The 20720-nt window shown below is 37.9% G+C and overlaps 1 protein-coding gene across 1 annotated transcript in view; it reads right to left on the bottom strand.

The window, feature by feature from the left end:
- Positions 1 to 3836: 3836 nt before the first annotated feature.
- The window catches only part of LOC128618368 (plexin-C1-like), a 31393-nt gene continuing 14509 nt past the window's right edge, over positions 3837 to 20720 (bottom strand). The window contains exons 10-17 of the mRNA XM_053641932.1: positions 19171 to 19301; positions 18911 to 19087; positions 17420 to 17522; positions 14497 to 14676; positions 6890 to 7051; positions 6693 to 6795; positions 6495 to 6584; positions 3837 to 5759 (exon numbers count right to left, since the gene is read on the bottom strand). Coding sequence (XP_053497907.1) covers positions 5746 to 5759; positions 6495 to 6584; positions 6693 to 6795; positions 6890 to 7051; positions 14497 to 14676; positions 17420 to 17522; positions 18911 to 19087; positions 19171 to 19301 — 960 coding nt within the window. The 3' untranslated portion in view covers positions 3837 to 5745. The remainder of the gene's footprint in view (positions 5760 to 6494; positions 6585 to 6692; positions 6796 to 6889; positions 7052 to 14496; positions 14677 to 17419; positions 17523 to 18910; positions 19088 to 19170; positions 19302 to 20720) is intronic.

Here is a 20720-nt window from a genome sequence, read left to right as displayed (position 1 = left end):
GGTTCCCATCTATTCCTGACACAAACGTTACTAGTTATTTTAAATCGGGTTCCCATCCATTCCTGACACAAATGTTACTATACATGGTACGGCCATGTGTATTACACATCCAAACAAAAATATGACACACACAAACACACTTTATTTTCACATTATTTAAAAGGAATTTAAGTGTTATGTACTAAATTACCATAATTATGAACACAAGTTGTTGAGTTGACAATCATTTTTAAAATTACGTTTCTCCATTTAGATTGTCTGCAGTAGAATGCAGTCTTTTAAACCAGGAAAAATGACTGCCTTTAAGTTTTATAACAATAGTAAGTAAAATCCAGTGTGATTTACATTACAAATCTCATACGTATCATCTCTGCAGGCTTTATAGACGTTAAAGCACTGAATGAAATGAGCAATATAGACAAAAAATAAACACTCTGTGTCTACTACTTTTATCTCTCTCATAGAACTAGCCACAGTCCAAAGGCTGTGGAGCTAGAAGGCTACGTGTGCGAATGACAAAAGATTTTAAAAAATAAAATAAAAAATGTATCAATACATGAAATTAGATTACACAATGTAGTTGAGGTTTACATGAATAAGCAGAAATGTAATCATGCTTATCTTTCCTATAGCACAAATGAAAAGCCCTCTCTAGATGAACAGATTTGTCAAATGAAACTTTTTCCTTCTTATCCACTGCTACGGTAAACTAAAGTGTAGATTTTCAAATTACACTGCTAAATATGACTAGCATTAGCTACGTGTAGTAGTGCAAAATAGTCCATCAAATGTATTAGCAGGTGTAGCCTATACACGAGTCCACTATTGGTCATATCACAATTGAGAACATGCCCCCAAATTCATTGCTTTAGTAGAATTTAATTGTAAGTGAAATGATATTCAAATTGTAATGTCCTTAGTATTTGTTCAGTCTACAGGTCCTCTAACACTCTGTTAAATGAATAAATGAAAACGTACTACGACGTAAATTTTGTTTTAAATCAGTTAACGCAGAAATTACACACAATATTAAGTTGATGTAATTATCAACACTATTATGTCAACACAACTCATCAAAATAATGTGTACAACTTTAAATATTTAATTAATTCAATAAATTAGAATTTTTTTCTTGCAACCACACATTAAATTTAGATTGTGGGGGTTTGTTTTGTATCGCTCCGCTGTTAGAAAATACATGATGGTTGAATGTGAAAATAAATGAGCAGAATGTAAGCTTGTGAAATAAATTAAACTTTATTGATTGCACTTTTGAGAAAATGGCATGACTTTGAATAAAAATTTACTGAAATAAATACTCTAAAACATTGATATACCCGAAGAAATGTAAAAAAAGAAAAAAAGAAAAAAAGAAAAAAAAAAGTTTTTACATACCTTCTAAATAGGTCCCTTTATGAGGTAAACGTTTTAAAGACGGTGTTTTATAAGAAACGCGCGTATTACATGCCTTCTAAACCTAACCCTTTAGGATGTAAAATGTTTAAAGTCCTGCTTAAAAGAATCGAGAGTTTTGTTTTACATTTATGAGCTCTGGTCACAGTGTCTGAAGTGTGTGTGTATGTGGGTGTGTGGGTGTGCGTGCGTGTGTGTGGGTGTGTTAGAGAGAGAGAGAGAGAGAGAGAGCGAGAGAGAGAGAGAGAGAGAGTGAGTGAGTCATGTGTTTCCTGGGGGTTTGCTGACCAGAATGCTTACAGTGTGTTTATGTTAATGAATTAAGGGACGAGTCGTGTGTTTCAGGGTTTAACGATCCCTACCAATGTGTACATTTGTGGTTTAAGTGAATCTTTGTTTCTGAAATTACTTCTGTGGTAATTATCAGTTGGTGTAACTAATCTATCAGAAAATACTAGACCTGGTGACTGAATGTGGTAGATGTATTAGAATTTTGGACATGTTATGCATGTGTAGCTCCCTATGTGTATGATCTATGTGTAATCCTTCTGTCAAGAAATGAACAGACTGAGGTCTGTGAAATAATTGAACTATTTATTGGCTACGTTGTTGAGAAAAACATTGTGATGTGTAAAACATTTCTACAGTCCTTCAAGGCTGTATGATGTCGTTGTTCTATTTTACTGAAAGAAAGGTCAAAACCATCAGTGTTATTCGTTGTGGAGACTGAAGTGACAATATGTCTGAAGAAAATGAAAATATGTATTACATATCCTACCTTCTAACCAGGTTAATTTAAGGGTGAAAAAACCTTTTTTAAAGATGGTGTTTTAAAAGAGTCGTGCATTTTGTTTAAACTATAAACAAGATTTCAGAAAATGGTACGCCAACGAGGATACTTACACAGAACTATCGCTAAATACATAAGCTTTTGTCTATGCTTTGACATCCCATGTCCCAGCAGTACATTTATGACCTCTGATGACCATGTGGGTGTGCGGGGGTGGGTGTGTGAGAGAGAGACACAGGTGTTCTTTTGGGGGTTTTGCTGACCAGAATTCTTACAAATGTGTTTGTTAACGAATTAAAGGGAGTCGTGTGTCTCAGTGTTAAAATAATGGTTAAGATGTCGTAGTTAAAACACAGAAGAAACTCTGCAACTATCTGTTACAATGTCTGCTCCGAGAAATCCTAATACCCTTAGAAGATTGCTGTGTATTCAATAACAAGAGGACCTGTTGAAATGAGAGAGGACCTGACTTTTGCTCAAAAAAAACAAAAAACAAAAACCAAGAGGTTAGATTGACAAATTATTATTGAAGGTAATATAAAGACGTTGTTGTTTAACCCTGAGCAGGGCATCAACAACTCCAAAGATAGTGTCTTAAGTCCGAGGGTTTAGTTAGGAGGTAGAAAAACATTTAAAGATGGTGTTTTAAAAGAAACAAGTGTTTCATCCTTAATGGTAAAAAAGAAAAGTGTTTGTACTCCAATATGAAATAAAACGGTGGAGACACACTGAGTACATTTCTGTTCCACAGTCTATAAGGATCCCCAAACTTCATGTAGTGTGGAAAAATATATACACCCTCCGTGACTACGTTACTTAAGGTTTAAACATTTTTATTTTGTGATGGCAGCAAGACAAAACAGTTGTGCATTTGGTATCTGGTGATTTTAGAATTAGGCCCCAAATGTCAAATATGTTTTGTGTATGGCTTCGTCAGGCAAAGATCACGATGGTATAGAAAGAGTATACAAGAGTAATTGGGGTGATCTAATGCTTAGGACTTGTACAGTACTTCAACTCGGGAACGTCCCACCATGGCGTTCAGAGAGGCATTATCTAAGGTACACGTATATATAATATAGATCAGATCACCAGTCTGTCTTTACCCACTCCTGATCTGGGGGTTCGGGGGAGGGGGGGATTACAGTTCAGGCATATTTCCAACAGAACAGAATATTAGACATTTAGTGTAAACTAGTGAAAAAAAATAATAAAATCTCTGAAATATTTCAGTGAAAATAGTGGTCCATATTTAATGCATTATATTAGAAATGATAGTACAGTCTTTGTTGATCAGTTACCAACTCATACTTTATAATAATTTGTTTAGGAGCATCTGAATCTGGCAAATAACTTTTATTGCATTTAGGCATACAATAAAAGTTAATAAAAAAATTAGGAAGAAATGACTTGTGCACTACTGCTGCGGATATTAAGTCAAACCATTTTGTTCAAACTTCAGCATGACCCATAGAGAAGCAGAAACTTATGGCACCTTATGAATACCATGTGAAGGATTAAGTTGACTCGTCACTTACAGTTACAAAGACATGTCCTTGTGCAGGATCACCTTCACACCAGCATCGATCCCTCTTATCCCATTTCAACGTATAAGAAAAGGCAAAAAGTAATATAAGATGTATAAGAATATATTTATAAAATATAACACATTATGAGGAAGAAACATAAAATATTATTTAACAAGGTCTGCCGTTCAGCCCTCTTAACTGTAAGAGCATCATCAGTATTGTACAGCAGTTGGGGAACAGTAGTTAGCTTTCAGATGTCAGATATAAAACAACTTTTTGAGTCACAGTGCCAAACTACTGGTATTATATTCGGATCCTTCTTTTTCAGCATGAAGGACTGGCATTTATTTAATAGACAGATGGTACAGCCATATACTTGGTCAGAGGATTTAGGAATTTCTTTGAGAAAGGTTCATTGTTTTTGTTCTTTTATCATAGCTTCAGTTTGTATACTTACTTTGGTTAGTGACTTAAACTGTTTTATTAGGTATTGACAGATTTTATTAACAGGGAACGATGATAGGTGAAGATTAAGTTGGTATGCGTGTACAAAATAAAACTGTCTATATGTATATTTGTCTGCTATGTATCTGTTTAAACACTGCTGTAATGGCGATATAAAGAGAGAGAGATACCCATTTACTAATTCATAGAATCCCTTTCCACCTTTTCAAGTTCGTTATACATTTTTCTTTTCAAGCATCGTGTTGAGACATTGCAAATCATCAGTCTGAAGGTTAAGGGTTACTTAGATTTTTGCTTCTTCAGCATCAAAAAAAGTCTAAACATTAATCTTATTATTAAACTCAGAAACACTATAACTGTATGGTTGTGATCATAATAAAAGGCAACGTGAAAGGTGACTTAATTCCCAATGAGATTTCTCTATGTTCTATATGACCTTTCTACAGTATATGCCATTAAGTCCTAGTTTCCAGCCATCATTACAGCACGGGAGAGAAAATCTCGTTTATCAGATGTGCGATGTACGTCTAGACAATCTGATAACAAATTACACACAACATTTATGTTGAGAAAATTCAGCTTGATCTTTGTTCCCAAATAACATTGGATCAGATCCATAGTTTACAGCATCTGTCCCACACGTATTTAATCTGTATTACGAGTACTGAACAAGTTAGAGGAGGAGAAAATGTAGATTTACTGTTCATTGGAACTTTATTGTTTATTTAGATCTGTCTTGATTGGAAATAGCATGACCCCTATGTGCATATAGGAGAAGATAAACGCCTAAAAACAGGTGAAAAAGATTCTTTTTGTTGAAGTGTCTGTGTATTTTTCTCAAATATTTGTAATGTGGTACATCTCGCATTTCTGACTCTCTTAACGGTTTTGCCGATTAATCGGCACAGATAACCGATTACTGGAACTATCGGTTACTGGCAAAAATCCACACCGATAGTTTTTCCCGGAGCGGTTGAGAAGCGTCCACTGTCATTATACAGTACATAAAAGAAAAGAAATGAAAGAAAGCACTGAAGCCTCGTGGTGTTTATTAGGAGTGTTATTTTTGGTTCAGTTTAGATGTATATATTTTATTTACTTCAATATGTATTAATGAAAGGAAATTTATATACGTGTGTGTGTGTGTGTATGTGTATATATATATATATATATATATATATATAAAATATAATGTGTGTGTGTATATATATGTGTGTGTGTGTAAAGTACATTTGTAATAAAAAAGTTTTCATTCAGTATCAATATTAAAAACTGTCGGTTGAGTAGTCAGTTGTCGGCAGGTATTCACTGTTGCTGAGGATGACCCCATATTGACAGCCTAGGGACACTGGGAAGCCATGGAGATGGAACTGGACTGTAACTGATGTTTCATCATGTTGTTTTATCATGTAGCACACAGTTATAGAAGGGATTTATTTATAATCACACTATCCGTTGTTACCCAGATGAGGATGGGTTCCCTTTTGAATCTGGTTCCTCTCAAGGTTTCTTCCTCATATCATCTCAGGGAGTTTTTCCTTGTCCCAGTCACCTCTGGCTTGCTAATTAGGGACAAATTCATCAATTTAAAATTTAGATTGGAATTGATATATTTCTGTAAAGCTGCTTTGTGACAATGTCAATTGTAAAAAGCGCTATACAAATAAAACTGAACTATATTGAATTGAATTTGCTGGGACGGCCGGTCCTGGACTAGTTGGCAGTCGTTTGAAATCTGCGCCTTTTGTAGATTATTTTCCTTACAGTGGAATGATGTATTTCAAAAATTTGGAGATCTATTTAAATCCCTTGCCAGACTTTATAGGAATCCACAACCTTTTTTCTGAAGGTCTTACAGAACTCTTTAGATCTTGACATGATGACACCTCACACCTCAATAGCAAAGGGAACACCAGACACTAGATATGAGTGGGGTATAAATAAGACCGGTTCCACCTGCACTGTCTAAGCAGGTTCTAATCACTGGCACACGATCTTCAACACCTGATTCTAATTTTATGGATTTAAAGGTGTGATAAATGTATGGGTGTACTTACTTTTTACATGTGACTGATCTGTTTTTTGTTAATTGAAATTGAGAAGATTACTGAAAAATCTAAATTGTATGTGTCATTTGATAGTGTATCACCTTTATTTATAAATTTATATTTTTTCTATATTAAAGAGGATCAGATGTTTGCTTGTTCAAATATGTGAAAAAAAAAAAAAAAAAGAATCTATATATAATACTCTATATATAAAGCTACAGCAGACAAACTCTTCTAAGTGGGATTTACCTTGTCTGATCTCATTTCTGATCTCATTCTGCATCGGTTCCAGATGTGCATTCATCTGCCGTTGGCTCTTACGGTGGATAAATACCCCAGCTAGACAAACAGACAGATTCAGAAATACTAAGCATCAAGCTGAGCCAGTAACCATGGACAAATATACTAAGAATAAAACACAGAAATCCCAAACTGGTCAATACTCACCAACAGCACCAAGAACAATCAAAATGATTAATGCGAGAAGTATAAATGGATACGCAGCCCCCGGTGTCTTCAGTACAGTTTCAGTAACATTGACAAGTCTAATCTGAAACAAAACAAAACATGTACATTACTATTCAGCAGTGGTCTTTTTAGGGTTCCAACTAATTTTTTGCATAATAACAGAAATAAAGTCATACCCTGAGTGAGTCCACCTTGATTTCACCATCCTTATCTCCTGAAATCTTACAGATCACAGCACTGGACTTAAATTCCACTATTTTACACTCAAACTGCTTTTCTTCCTGTATGCCCCACACCGTTAGCTCCTCTTCAGTCAAATTCAATCTGTCTTCCTTTTTCTAAAGGTGGAAAGTAGAAGCAATAAAGCAAATAGAGCAAACAGACTCTTTATTATATTGGACATGACACTTGTAGTATTTTACCTTAAAGATCAAAACACAAAAGCATTTGCATACCCATTGGAAACCACTGCAGTTTACCAAGTAGGCATGTGCCAATATTAAGCTTTTATATCATGATTTTTTTTTGTTTGCATATTTGGAAAAGCAAACATTTGAAAGAGTGCTTATTAGTAAAATTGATACACTATCAAATGACACATAAAATTGACATTTTGTAGTAATCTTCACAATTTAAATGAACAAAAAACAGATAAGAAAAAGTAAGTACACCCCTACATTTATCACACCTTCAGATCCATAAAATTACAATCAGGTGTTGAAGATTGAGTTCCAGTGATTAGAACCTGCTTAGAGAGTGCAGGTGGAACCGGTCTTATTTATATCCCTCTCATATCTAGTGTCTGGTGTTCCCTTTGTTATTGAGGTGTGTGGTGGCATCATGCCAAGATCGAAAGAGATCTGTAAGGCCTTCAGAAAAAAGGCTGTGGATGCCTGTAAAGTCTGGCAAGGGATTTAAGAAGATCTCCAAATTATTAGGAATACATCATTCCACTGTAAGGAAAATAATCTACAAATTTCAAATGACTGCCAATTTGTCCAGGACTGGCCGTCCCAGCAAATTCAGGCCCAAGATCAGACCGTCTGAAGCAAAAAGAAGTCTCCAAGAACCCCAAATTTCATCACAAGTCTTGCAACTGTTGGTGTCAAAGTGCATACTTCTACAATCAGAAAGAGAAATTTGACCCAGGGCTGCTTCGCTGCCTGAGGGACTGGACAGCTTGCACCCATTGATTCAAAAATGAATTCAGTATCATATCAAAGAGATAATCTGAGGCCATCTGTCCAAAAGTTGAAGTTGACCCAAAAGTGGACCTTTCAACAGGATAATGATCCTAAGCATGCTATCAAATCCACCAAGGAATGGCTCAAAATGAAGAAATGGAGGGTTATGGAATGGTCTAGCCAAAGCCTGGATTTGAATCCCACTGAAATGTTGTGGGGGAATTTGAAATGGCAGAACATGCAAGGAAACCCTCAAACATGAAAGACTGAAAGAATATTGCATGGAAAAGTGGTCAAAAATTCCAGCAAGCCTGGTGGACAATTATGCAAAACGCCTACAAGAAATTTTTTCTGCTAAAGGGGGCAATACTAGCTTCTGAGGCCAAGGGTGTACTTACTTTTTCCACAGAACAATATCACATCTATTGATAATTCTGTTGAATAAATGATTGAAAAAGTTCATTTTCCTTGTGGTTTTGTTCAAGTATTTCAACTTCAATGTCAAAAAGCCAACAATTTCCATGGGGTGTACTTGTTTTTTTCACATGACTGTAGATATCATTTGTGACAGTCGAGTATGTTTTGCAATATTATCACAATACTTTGTTAGTCTCCTTAGCTTCTCAGCTTAAATAAATGAGTAATGATCAATTGAAATGTCCACAAAGCCAATATTGTGCTATGTAACTGATTATTGGCTCATGCCTGTTCACACTAAAGTCTCTCTTCGGGATATTTAGTTCAGAATGTCTTCAGGATATTCAGTTAATCTCTTTACCTATGTATCAAGACCTTTGTAATTAAAATGAGTCAAATTAGAGCAGGGAAAGTCAAACCGTGCTTTCAGTGAAGGCAATTTAACACTCATGGTCTAGCAGTCAAAGTCTGAAGGATTCATTTCCCCTGGTTTTACCTGCTGGTTTGTGAATTATATTATTCTGATCAATGGACCTCATTTATCACTCTTTTTGTGAAGTTGTGTGTAAATGTTTTCACAAAATATTCTCGATAGTACTCTTAGTCCTGACCTAGTGAATTTGTATGAGGATGTTTTTATTGATAGACTCCAAAGCACTTCTATAAGTTGTTCTGGAAAAGCCCGTCTGCTAAATGCAGTAAATGTAATTTTTAAAAAGCAATTTAAACTCAACAGTATATTCCATAAATAAAAGTGCAGTAATTCATGTAGATCACATTAATCTTCTTATGCGTAAATTTTCACACACGCAGGAGCACGAGTAGGATTTTTTGTTGTGAATTTATGGGATTTTCATGAACGCCACATTTCTTGTGTAAATGCTCGTGCAAACAATTTACGAATAGATGCATTTATATCCAGCTTGAAAAATGAGGCCCTGGTGTCAGAAGTGGGATTACTCCAGGCCAGGTGAGTGTTTTTTCTTTCCTCTCTGGTGCGGTGTAATTTCATACCCATAATTATAATTAGAGAAGTGAGTGATTATCTGTCACCGATAATCTACACTCTGGTCTATGATCCTCTGTAACGTTATGCCTGACTAATCTAATAATTGTATTTTATATTTGTAGGATAATTTGCAAAACTGTCTGTGTGGTTTGCCTAAGAGAATGTTATATTTGTATTGTAGTATTGTGTGTTAAGTATTATTGTGTTACTGTGCGTGTTGTTTTCCAAGTTAGTTATGGGAGGGTCACCGTCCAGCCTGGTTCTTCCGTCTCCTGGCATGACACCAAGAGACTGGATCGAGACCGTGTTAGGTGGATTATATACAGTTCCATATTTAGATTGTTTATACGGCTGGTCAGTTGCATGCGCGCCGCAGCTTCAAATTATTTCACTCCGTGGCTCCTTTGAGCCGCGTGTATTTGCTCAGATCAAATGAATGATTTATGACGGGGAAGGTGATCTGTCTTGGGATTATGAGTATATGGCAAAATGTTATATGGGATGGCTTCGCCTACTCCCCTTATGGACTAAACATTATAATTTTAAGGAGAAACTCCCTAAAGCGTTTCATGTGAATGATAAGACACCTCGCGCACCACCATGTAGAACTAAAGTTCCGCTTTCGTATAATTCCAGCACCGCTGCTGCTCCAATTTCAAAGCAAAAACCCACTCATGCTAAACTGCCCACGCACCCAGCGCGAGCGCTGTCCTGTCGTGCTCATCTCCCATTGACCAGTCCTGATTATCGTTTAGGCACATCATGTCATTATTGTAAGAAACCTGGCGACTGGGCTCGTGACTGTCTTGCTTAAAAAAACGAGATCAGCTGCAAAAGAGAGGTCAAGGTGGTCGTGGTTCTATGGTAAGAGGTGGCCTGCAGTATTTTCCTGCAAAATCTGTCCCATATTATCATCCTGGTCAGTATCAGCCCGCTCCTCAGATGTATGGCCCACCTCCCGCTGCTGCAGGGAGGACGATGTCCCAATCAAACCATCAATCAGATACGTTTCCACCACCACCTGTACATAATCCTGTACAGCAGGATTATTATTACCACAATCAGTAGGGATGCCCACAGAGCTCTTGTGACCCAGTGTGCCGATCATACTTAAACGTAGCTTTTAATTCTTTTAATTTTAATTTGAATTCCATGTGTTTCCCTGTTTGGAAACTGAATGAAAGTGTTTTGAGTTCCATGGTGACGTTAATCTAAACACAGAGCGTGCGAGAGAGGGGGAGAGCGCACGAGAGAGAGGGCCCTGCTGCTGCTCTCGTGGACAGAACAGCACGCTGATACGTCATTTTAACGCAAACGAAAGACTTTCTTATTATTGCCATTGTATATAATATTCAGGGACTGTTATGAATAGGAGTACAAATTATTATAACGTTTGGATCATGAATTAATTTTCACGCATGAATGTGTAAACATGCCGGAGTGTCCTTTTAATTTTGCATTCTCAGGCTCTAAATTTCTAAACCTCTGATTGTGGAAATGAAGTAAATCTCCTAAATCAGCTGTTCAATGTGTCAGAATGTGTCTCATTCAGAATCAGATCCAAGGTTACAGACTCTGCCTAACTCTCTGGGCAGACCACAAGGACATGCAACGTCCTATCATCTAAGTCAAAACATTCTCATCCTGTGTATGTAAAACAACATCCCTTGTCTGAATCGAAAGCCCTTGGCATTGATTATTATTGTTAATTCTCTTTTACAGCAAGGTGTTCTGAAGCCATGTATATGCCCGTATAACATACCTGTTAAATCCTGTTCCCAAGCCTGTTCAACACAAGACCTCAGGAGGAAGTTGTGTTTCAATGTTGTATTTCTCCTTTTGTTCTAATGTGCCTTCTATTATTACATGAATACCTTCACACCATGCGTGGTTTAGCGTGGTAGATTGTGCTCTGTTGTTTCAGTGTTTAGCCACTGTTTGCATTTACGCATGGGGACGCCAGCTGACCTGGACACACCTGACAAAGGGCTACGTTGCCCCCGTGTTTTCTTGTGGTGTGGCGAGACTCCTTGCAAGATCTCCATGACGACGCCCGTGTGCTGCGATACGGGACGATCTTCTGATCACTGCTGAGTCAGAAACTGCTGAACTGCAACCTTGAGACTGCTAGAACATCTGGCTCACAATGGATTCAAGGTTTCACGTACAACATTGCACCTATGTAAAACAGAAGTCAAATGTTTGGGTTTTCTCTTATCAAAAGGACAGAGAAGGCTGTCAGATGGCCGGATGGCAGTTGTGATGACTTCTCAGCTGCCCGCTACAAAACAGCTCAGGGTCATCATAGAACATTCGATCCACTTTTGACTCCTGGGACCCATACTCCAGTGACACACACACCTGAGACTGTTTCTGCATTTAAACATTTAAAAACTGCTTTTCCTCTCCAGTTCTGGGTCTGCCCGACTACACGAAACTTTACCATCTGCCCACTCATGAACACTCTGGGGGTGGCACAGGAACATGCTGGGCTACCCAGCTGTCTGTGGGCAGTGGCTGGGCAGTGGCTGATCTGCTGCTCTGTAGGTAATAGATGCAGAATGATTGGTTCTGTCACCCTTTGGTGTTTCACACGGCCCTTCAGGTATTATCCAACACTGAAACACAACACATGACGGCTCAGCGCAGAAGTGGTTATGAAACTATTCTCTGTGCTACCGCAAATTTGACCATTAAATTTGTCTGCTAAATTCACAGGATGACACCATTCCTTTACCTGAAAATCATGATTGCTTAAAAGAAATTGTTTCTTCATGTAGCATTCGATCTGATCTGTCTGATACTCCTTTGTTTAACAGTAAGTATGTTTTTGTAGACGGATCGTGTTCTAAATCCGCGGATGGTAAGCCAATCTCACCTTCCACTCTAGTCGACAATCTAATCTCTTCCTGTGCTAAACCAACAGCTCTCGCGATCGCCAAAACAAAGGCGCATCTAACTGGCAACACGTGGGAATGCGCTAGCTGATAGACATGCAAAATTGGCGGCTAAGTCACAATCACATTGTCCTTTTTTAATGTCTGCCTGATCTGAAATTTTACCTGCCGTTCTTACGGAAATTCGAATGATGCCATCTAAAACCACAGGCATTTCACCCTCTGAGGTGTTATTTATTCGGTCGACCATACCCCATGGCTTGGAAAATGTCTACTAACCTTTCTCAAACCACAGGAATTGGTGTTGATATTCATCTAGACGACTACGTGTCTAAATTGCTTGACGTGTTGTGTACGTGCTAAATTAAAATTACCTTTACCCCTCACAGTAAATCACACCTCCTTTTTTCCCAGGAGACCAGGTGTTATGACCTCAGAAGGACCAATCTGGAGACATGCAAGTTGGTTAAAAGCTGTTAACAAATGAGCTCTGTCCATTCTATTTTTCCTCCACCTATTCTCTATGACAGGTTGCCCATTCGGGACCGTACCTGTACCCCTGAAGAGGTTTGAGTGTCGGTGAATGTGTCTACAAAGGGAGGAAGTCCTGTCCTGTTGGCTGACCTGATTCACACTTTACACATACACATATAGTTTTTCCTGTATTAGCTCTCATCACAAAATCAATAACATGTTTTTACGTTATTATCTTTTTTGTTCCTGTTACTATGTATATTTATACCCCCAACATATCCTTGTGGGGTTGATCCTCCTAGCCAAGGTGGATGGGATGAACCTGATGAGTCTCATTTTTCAAATTCTAACAGTCCTACAGCTGAGTCTGATGTGTCTGATGATTTACATATTGAACATTTCAATCAAAACGCATACTATAAATATTCAGTTCTTACTGTGAAGCAAATGCGCCTTACCACACCCTGTTTTATCTGCGCTCTCATGCTGCATAGCACCGTCCATCCTTTCACCTTTTATGCGAGAAACATATCAACATCTGTGGTGTTCTGTAGCCGTCGGTCTTAGACGACACTGCTACGACAATATTGATCCACGGCGTCGCTATGTTATTACTCCTTTTAACGTCACCGCAGGTAAAAATAAACCCTTAGTAGGCGTTGATAAACCAGGTGCTACTCCATATTGTAAAGATCTCCCCTATGATCTCGCTGACCGTGAAACTAATTGGCCTACTGACTGTCTGGACCCCCAGTACTCCTGTCAAGTGGAAGGGTCTTTTAAAGCCCCTCAGATACCGCTAACCTTTCATCAATCTGACCGTTTACCTAAGGGTAATAAATTCGCCGTATGTTTTTATCGTGAAGTATCAAAGATCACCGCCCCTTACGCATCTGCCATCCTCCCTATTATTGTGGTTCTCATTTTATCTGCCTATTTGGCCCCTGTATTTGTGCCTGTATTCATCGTAGTATAGCCTCGGTTCAAGATTCTGTAACTACACATCTTTTTAGCTCTACTCCAATTGGCCATTCCAGTAATGGTTCTTACCCTGAGGTGACCCATTCGGCCCCAATTGACATTTACATTCATAACCATGATGCCACGGTTTCAGCGGTCTCCGATGTGGCCTCACAGACATATCATGTCTTTCCTGTTAAAGGGTAATATTAACCTATGACTTTAGAGAATTCCTTTTGGTTTATTCTATGCTACGCTAGAATAAAACAGAGGATTGAAAGGAAATTCTCTTATATCATGTACTCTCTTATATTATGAACTGCTATCAAATACCTATAATGAATGTATTCATTTAATTACCTCTTTAAATAAGCTGATCAACTGCTATCCTTGATTATATTATTATGTATTTCCGTGTCAACATGACACAGGACTTATTTTGTATTATGACTATGTGCTGTGTGTTTTGTTTAAATCTGTCTGACACCTGGACCAGTAGAAACTGTCCACGCACTGCTTGTTATCAATGTGTATAAATACTCTTGGTTTACATGAATAAACTCGGATGTCTATTTGAGCATGCATGTGTCTGTGTGTGTTCACTTAGGCTCCCCAGATCGATCTGAAACGCTCTGAGGCAAATAACACTTTCTAGCTCATAGCAGCACAGAACTAAAAGTTAACAGAAGTAATTGTAGAACAGGCTGGAAGGCATGATGGAAGATCTGACAGGCATAATCTGAGATTCCTGGGATACATGGAAATCTAACAGGCCCAATGTTTGTTTTACAGTTAGAACGACATGTGTGAGCTTGAAATCACATTCTGAAATTCTGTCCTACCTGTATGGTGACCAGCACATCATTGACCACCTTAGAGGTAGTGAAGCTGGTGAATTCTGGGTCTGGATGGTAAGAGAGTGTACCTAAACAGGCCACTGTTGAGTTCACCACCCTTAGAGAGACAGTAAATGGCCCAGTAGCTCTGAAGTCTCTCTGCTTATGAGTGTGAAACCAAAAGCTCTAGGAGAATGGAAAAGATAATAAATGAATAGAAACTGCTATGCATGTTTGTATGTTCAGCTGGCTAAAAAATGAAACTGGCCTGGTCAGCATGTGCATTGGTCTGATTGCTGGTAAGGGTGTTCAACCACATAGGTACACAATCCAGGCACCATCTTCCTTAATTCCCTAAAGAATCCTTTCTTCACTACAGAATCTCCTTTGGTTTTTTACTTCTTCTACTACAACCCCAATTCCAAAAAAGTTGGGACACTGTGTAAAATGTAAATAAAAACAATGCAAAGATTTGCAAATCTCATAAACCCATATGTTATTCCCAGTAGAACATAGAAAACATATCCCATGTTTAAACTGAGAAAATGTACCATTTTAAGGAAAAAATAAGGTAATTTTGAATTTGATGGCTGCAACACGTCTCAAAAAAGTTGGGATGGGGGCAACAAAAGGCTGGAAAAGTAAGTGTTACTAAAAAGAAACAGCTGGAGGAACATTTTACAACTAATCAGGTTAACTGGCACCAGGTCAGTAACATGATTGGGTATAAAACATGTCTTTCAGAAGTAAAGATGGGATGAAATCTGGTTGGACGCATATGTTTCTCTAAAACCTGTATATACCTTACAGCATTGATTGCCTTTCCATAGGCACTAATGCACCACCATACCATCAGAGATGCAGGCTTTTGCACTGAGCGGTGATAAAAAGCCAGATGGTCCCTCTCCTCTTTAGTCCTCTTTAGTTTAGAGAACGTGGCGTCCATGGTTTCAAAAATTTCGATTTGTCTGACCACAGAACAGTTTTCCAGTTTGCCTCAGTCCATTTTAAATGAGCTTTGGCCCAGAGAAGACGGCGGCGTTTCTAGATCATGTTCACGTATGGCTTCTTCTTTACACGATAGAGCTTTAACCAGCATTTGTGGATGGCACGATGAACTGTGTTCACAGACAATGTGTTCTGGAGGTGTTTCTGAGTCCATGCAGTGATTTCCATTACAGAATCATGCCTGATTTTAACGCAGTGCCGCCTGAGGGCCCGAAGATCACTGGCATGCGATATTGATTTTCACCCTTGTCCCTTGTGCACAGAGATTACTCCAGATTCTCAGAATCTTTTGATGATATTATGTCCTGTAGATGAGATTTACGTTGAGGAACATTATTCTGAAATTGTTCCACAAATTTTAGACGCAGTTTTTCGTAGATTGGTGAACCTCTGCCCATCTTCACTTCTGAGAGACTCTGCCTCTCTAAGATAACCTTTTTATACCCAATCATCTTACTGACCTGTTGCAAATTAACGTAATTAGTTGCAAAATGTTCCTCCATCTGTTTCTTTTTAATACCACTTACTTTTCCAGCCTTTCGTTGCCCTGTCCCAAATTTTTTAAGAAGTGTGGACATCAAATTCAAAATTACCTTATTTTTTCCTTAAAATGGTACATTTCCTCAGATTAAACACTTGATATGTTTTCTATCTTCTAGTGTGAATAACATGTGGGTTTATGAGATTTGCAAATCATTGCATTCTGTTTTTATTTACATTTTACACAGCGTCCCAACCTTTTTGGAATTGGGGTTGTAAGTCTGCTAGTACTATTTGACATCATGTTAAATTCCCTGCCTTTTAAAAGAAAACTGATTTGAATTATTAGTTAAATGATTGGGATTACATGATAGTTACGTTGGAAAAATTCTTTACTGTCATGCCCAAATCCAGGAACACCTCTCAGATCTTTTATAGTAATTACAGCATTGTAATTATATAATAATTATAGTACAATTATTATAAATTGCAGTCCCCTGTTCGTAATTTACTATAACTATAAGGTCTTGCCAAATTCCCATCTTAGCCATTTCAGCATTTGCTGATTCCTAGATTTTATTGTCATGCTTATGTTCTTTTGCATACTTAACTGATGCTTTTATTTGGACTGTAATTTTTGACGTGTGTACAGGGACATGAAAAGGTGTTTTACATTGGGGGTGCTGTAATGACATCACACCTGAATAATAGTCTAATAATTTTGTTTGTTGATTTCAATAATTATATCAAAGTGCGGTTTAATTCTTAAATCAGACGGTGCTGATTAATTTTCTAAACAGCTCATTCACTGGGACGCAGACACTCCAAATAATCTAAGCCTAATGATGAATGGATTAAAATGTATTAATTAACAAAGAATCGTTGTGTATTTGTATAATCTTTTGATGTGGTGAAGTTTTCTTTCAGAGAAGTTTATTTTAAATTTATACAAGGATTGTCGATGTCAGTGCTTTGTAAACGTCAGCAAGTTTTCCAACAGGAGTTAGGTCCTGTTACACTTACATGATACAGCTATATACATTCTCTCACTGTTTTTTTTTTCTCCTGAATTTAAAGAAGCAGAAAATGCTACATGTTACTGAGGAAACAGAAAGTGCAAAAAAGACAAGTCTTCCAGACCTTCTGTTACAATAAATATTCTTAAATTTAAAAAAAAAATGAATTGTTGCTATAAATCTGTGATATAAGCTCAAATAATTCAACTCAATTTAAAATTTTGCGTAGCCTATGTATTTATATGTTTATTCTTATACAGGTATTACTATTATTTTAGCAGTCACAGTTAAAGGAATCCTGAAAGTCAGGGACCCCCTCAGCACTCCTACTTCCTGCCTCCTTGTGTGTGTCTCATGCTTTTCCTAAATGAAAGATAATTGTGTATACTTCCATGCAGGTTGTCTTTTCACTGTGTATTTCATACCTTGTCGTATGACTTTAGGATGATCTCGTTGGGAAATGTATCAATAGTGACTGTATCCACAATCTCTAATTTGCTCCCCAACACTTGAATCTTCCTCTCACCACTGAATGACAGATAAACAATAAGTGATTAAATCACAGGACTTAAGAACAGCAGAGATGGTGTCATATCACAGCAAACCAGTGACTACATTTCCCATCCTGCACTGCGGCCTACAAACATGGACCGCAATTCCCAGAATACTCACTTTCATTCTAATCACGCACACCTGCATCCAATCTCACACACAATCACACCACACATAAAAGAGACTGTTTGAACACTAAGTCTATGCGAAGTATACGCTAAGTTACATTTTGTTTCTGCCATTACGCCTTGGTTGTTGATTCTGGTTTTGACTTGGTTCTTGTTTTTGACCTCGTTGTCACGAATCGTGACGGAGCGGAGATAGGACGGATGCAAGTGCAGTATGAACAGTTGTTTATTTGAAAGAGAGACAGGCAGACAAATCCAAAACGTGATCCAAAACGTAATCCACAAACATGCAAGAGGTCAGGCGATTGGCAAACAGGCATACACGGGGCAAGGGTGGAATCTAGGTCGTGGTCACGGAAAACCAGGGTCGATAAACAACACGAGAAACGAACTATGACGAGGAACTGGAAGCGGATAATCCAGCGTGAACTGACTCTAAACATGGACCGTGACTATGACTACGATACGAACTAAACTAACTCTATGATACTCTTCCGTGTTGTGTGCTGGGAGGCGCGCGGTATATATGTGGACATGATCAGCGTCTAAACAGCTGAGAGCAATACAGACCCACGTGAAATCCCAGCCACTGACAGAACAGGGAGGAGACATGACAGAAACATAAACAAAACACACGTGTCCAGATGTCACTACGGTCAACAACGGAAAAGCAGGTGCTCGCGCATTCGCGCTTAGAGCACGCTGCTTCAAGGGGGAATCATGACACTCGTCTTTTTTGCTTTGCTTCCGTCTCAGCCTCCATTACTTGGGATATATATATACACATGTGTGAAAGCAAAGGGAAACCAGTCAGTAGCAGCAGTAGTGCTTTCAGGAAGTGGCTATTTCTTTATCACTAAGCAGGCCTCACACCCAGCGCACCAGAAGATCCTGCCCAGCCCTGTGACCTGTTTTTTATTGCCTCTGCGGTACAAATTAAACCATAGCTTCCCCTCAGATCAGTTTCGGTGTGCTATAAGCAAGTAAAGCTAGCTGACTCAGGAAGTCCATTTCTCTTTAACTTTCTGCTTTACTGGTTTTCATATGTACACAAGACTGAATAGGGAATTTTATGTGCATTATGAGAATCAAACCAAAAATACAATCTGGTTTTGAAAATCTACCAGAATACACAAACAAAATGCTTGTTTAAATAAATGATGCATTTGAATAAAAATAATTTTATTATTGTTCATTATTAATTAGTGTTAATTATTGCCTTTATCTGTGTTCTACCTGGACCAGGTGACTCCAGGCTGCAGTTCAGTACAGGTGGGCTGGGAAATATATGTAACGGTGGCATTACTGTAACAACGTCCACCTGCTGTCACCACACACACCCTCACGGTTTCTTTGTTTCCACTGGGAATGTGGAACCTCAGTGTGTCATTAGAGCGCTCCAACACTGGTGTCCTGGGAAAAGCAGAGATACGGAACAAATCAAATCTGTCTACAAACACATGAACCCAAGCACATAGACATTCAGTAACACTCACTCCTTTAAACTGCAGTCCATAAAACCTTGGAAGCGAATTCTCTCAACCAGCTCCAGATTTTTCCCCTTAATCACTGCATTGTTTTTGCCATGAAAGGAGACTTCATTAGGCCACAGAGCTAGGATCTCTGGCTAAAGGGGATAAAGACATAAACCATTTGATACTGTGATATCAACACTAAAATTAATGACTTAATTTGACAAAACATTGTGCGTTTGATGTAGATTTAAGTGATTGTGAGTTGATTGAGATGACCATGATGTGTAGTTACTGTGTACATACAGTTGAGGCCACAAGATTACACACTCAAACTCAATTTTTCACATCTCCACATTTCCTGTTACTGTATATTTCCTGTGTTCAGTGAGTTGGGGCATCACTTTATTTCCATAAGAGGAAATCTCTAAATAATAGATAAGATACATATTTATTTCAGCTTTTATTTACTATATCATATTTTCAGTGGGTCAAAAATTTACATACACATTGTTAGTATTTGGTGTTGTTGCCTTTTAATCAGTTGAACTTGAATTAAACTCTTGTTGTATCCACAAGCTTCTCACAATAATTGATTTTTTGCCCCTTCCGCCTGACAGACCTGGTGTAACAGTCAGGTTTGTGGGCCTCCTCACTCAGACATGCTTTTTCAGTTCAGTCCACAAATTTTCTATGGGTTTCAGGTAAGGATTTTGTGATGACCACTCCAATATTTTCACTTTGTCTTTAGCCATTTTGTTACAACTTTGGAGGTTTTCATCTGACCAGGGAACACTCTTCCAAAATGGACTCCTGCAAACTTCAGTCTGGCTGTATTTTTATACTTATTTTTAATATCTTTGAGTAAGAGCTTCTTCCTTGCACGACACCATTAAGACCATGGTGACACAGGACTCTTTTAATGGTGGATGTTCATACTTTAGTACCTGATGCCCCAACTCCTTCACCAGTTCCTTTGTTGTTGTCTTGGGATTCAGTTGAAACTTTGGGACCAAACTTCATTAATTCATGGGAGTTAATTTGTGCCTTTTTACTTAATGCAATGTCAGTGCGGTCCTAAGATTGTATATTTGCATACCATTGTTTTTACAGATGCTTGTGGTACCTTCAGTTGTTTTTTTGAGGTCTTGGCTGAGTTTCTTGGATTCTCCCGTGGTATTAAGAGCAAAAAGACATTAATTGGTATGCCATTTACAGCCACATTTGCTCTACTAATGAAATCCAAGCTTCAAAAAGTCATTAGATCAATTTTTGGAATCTTACAGACTGTTTATAAAGTGTGTCAACTTGATGTATATGAATGTTTGACCCACTGGAAGTCTGATACAGTGAAATAAATAATCTCTAATTAATTGTTTTAAAATTACGTTTGATGTGAATAAAGTTGATACTTAAAGTGATTTACCAAAAGAAACGTAGGGTAACATGAAATGTGTGGAGTTTAATTATTGGGAAAAGGAGACTGAATATTCTTAGCTGGGCTTTTGTAAACTTTTGCCCTCAGTATATACTGTATGTAGTAATTATTATTATTATTATTATTATTATTATTA

The sequence above is a fragment of the Ictalurus furcatus genome, chromosome 14 (genome assembly GCF_023375685.1).
Source record: "Ictalurus furcatus strain D&B chromosome 14, Billie_1.0, whole genome shotgun sequence".
Classification (NCBI taxonomy): domain Eukaryota; kingdom Metazoa; phylum Chordata; class Actinopteri; order Siluriformes; family Ictaluridae; genus Ictalurus; species Ictalurus furcatus.
Note: the sequence above shows the minus strand (reverse complement) of the source record. Positions and strands in the feature narration are given on the sequence as shown.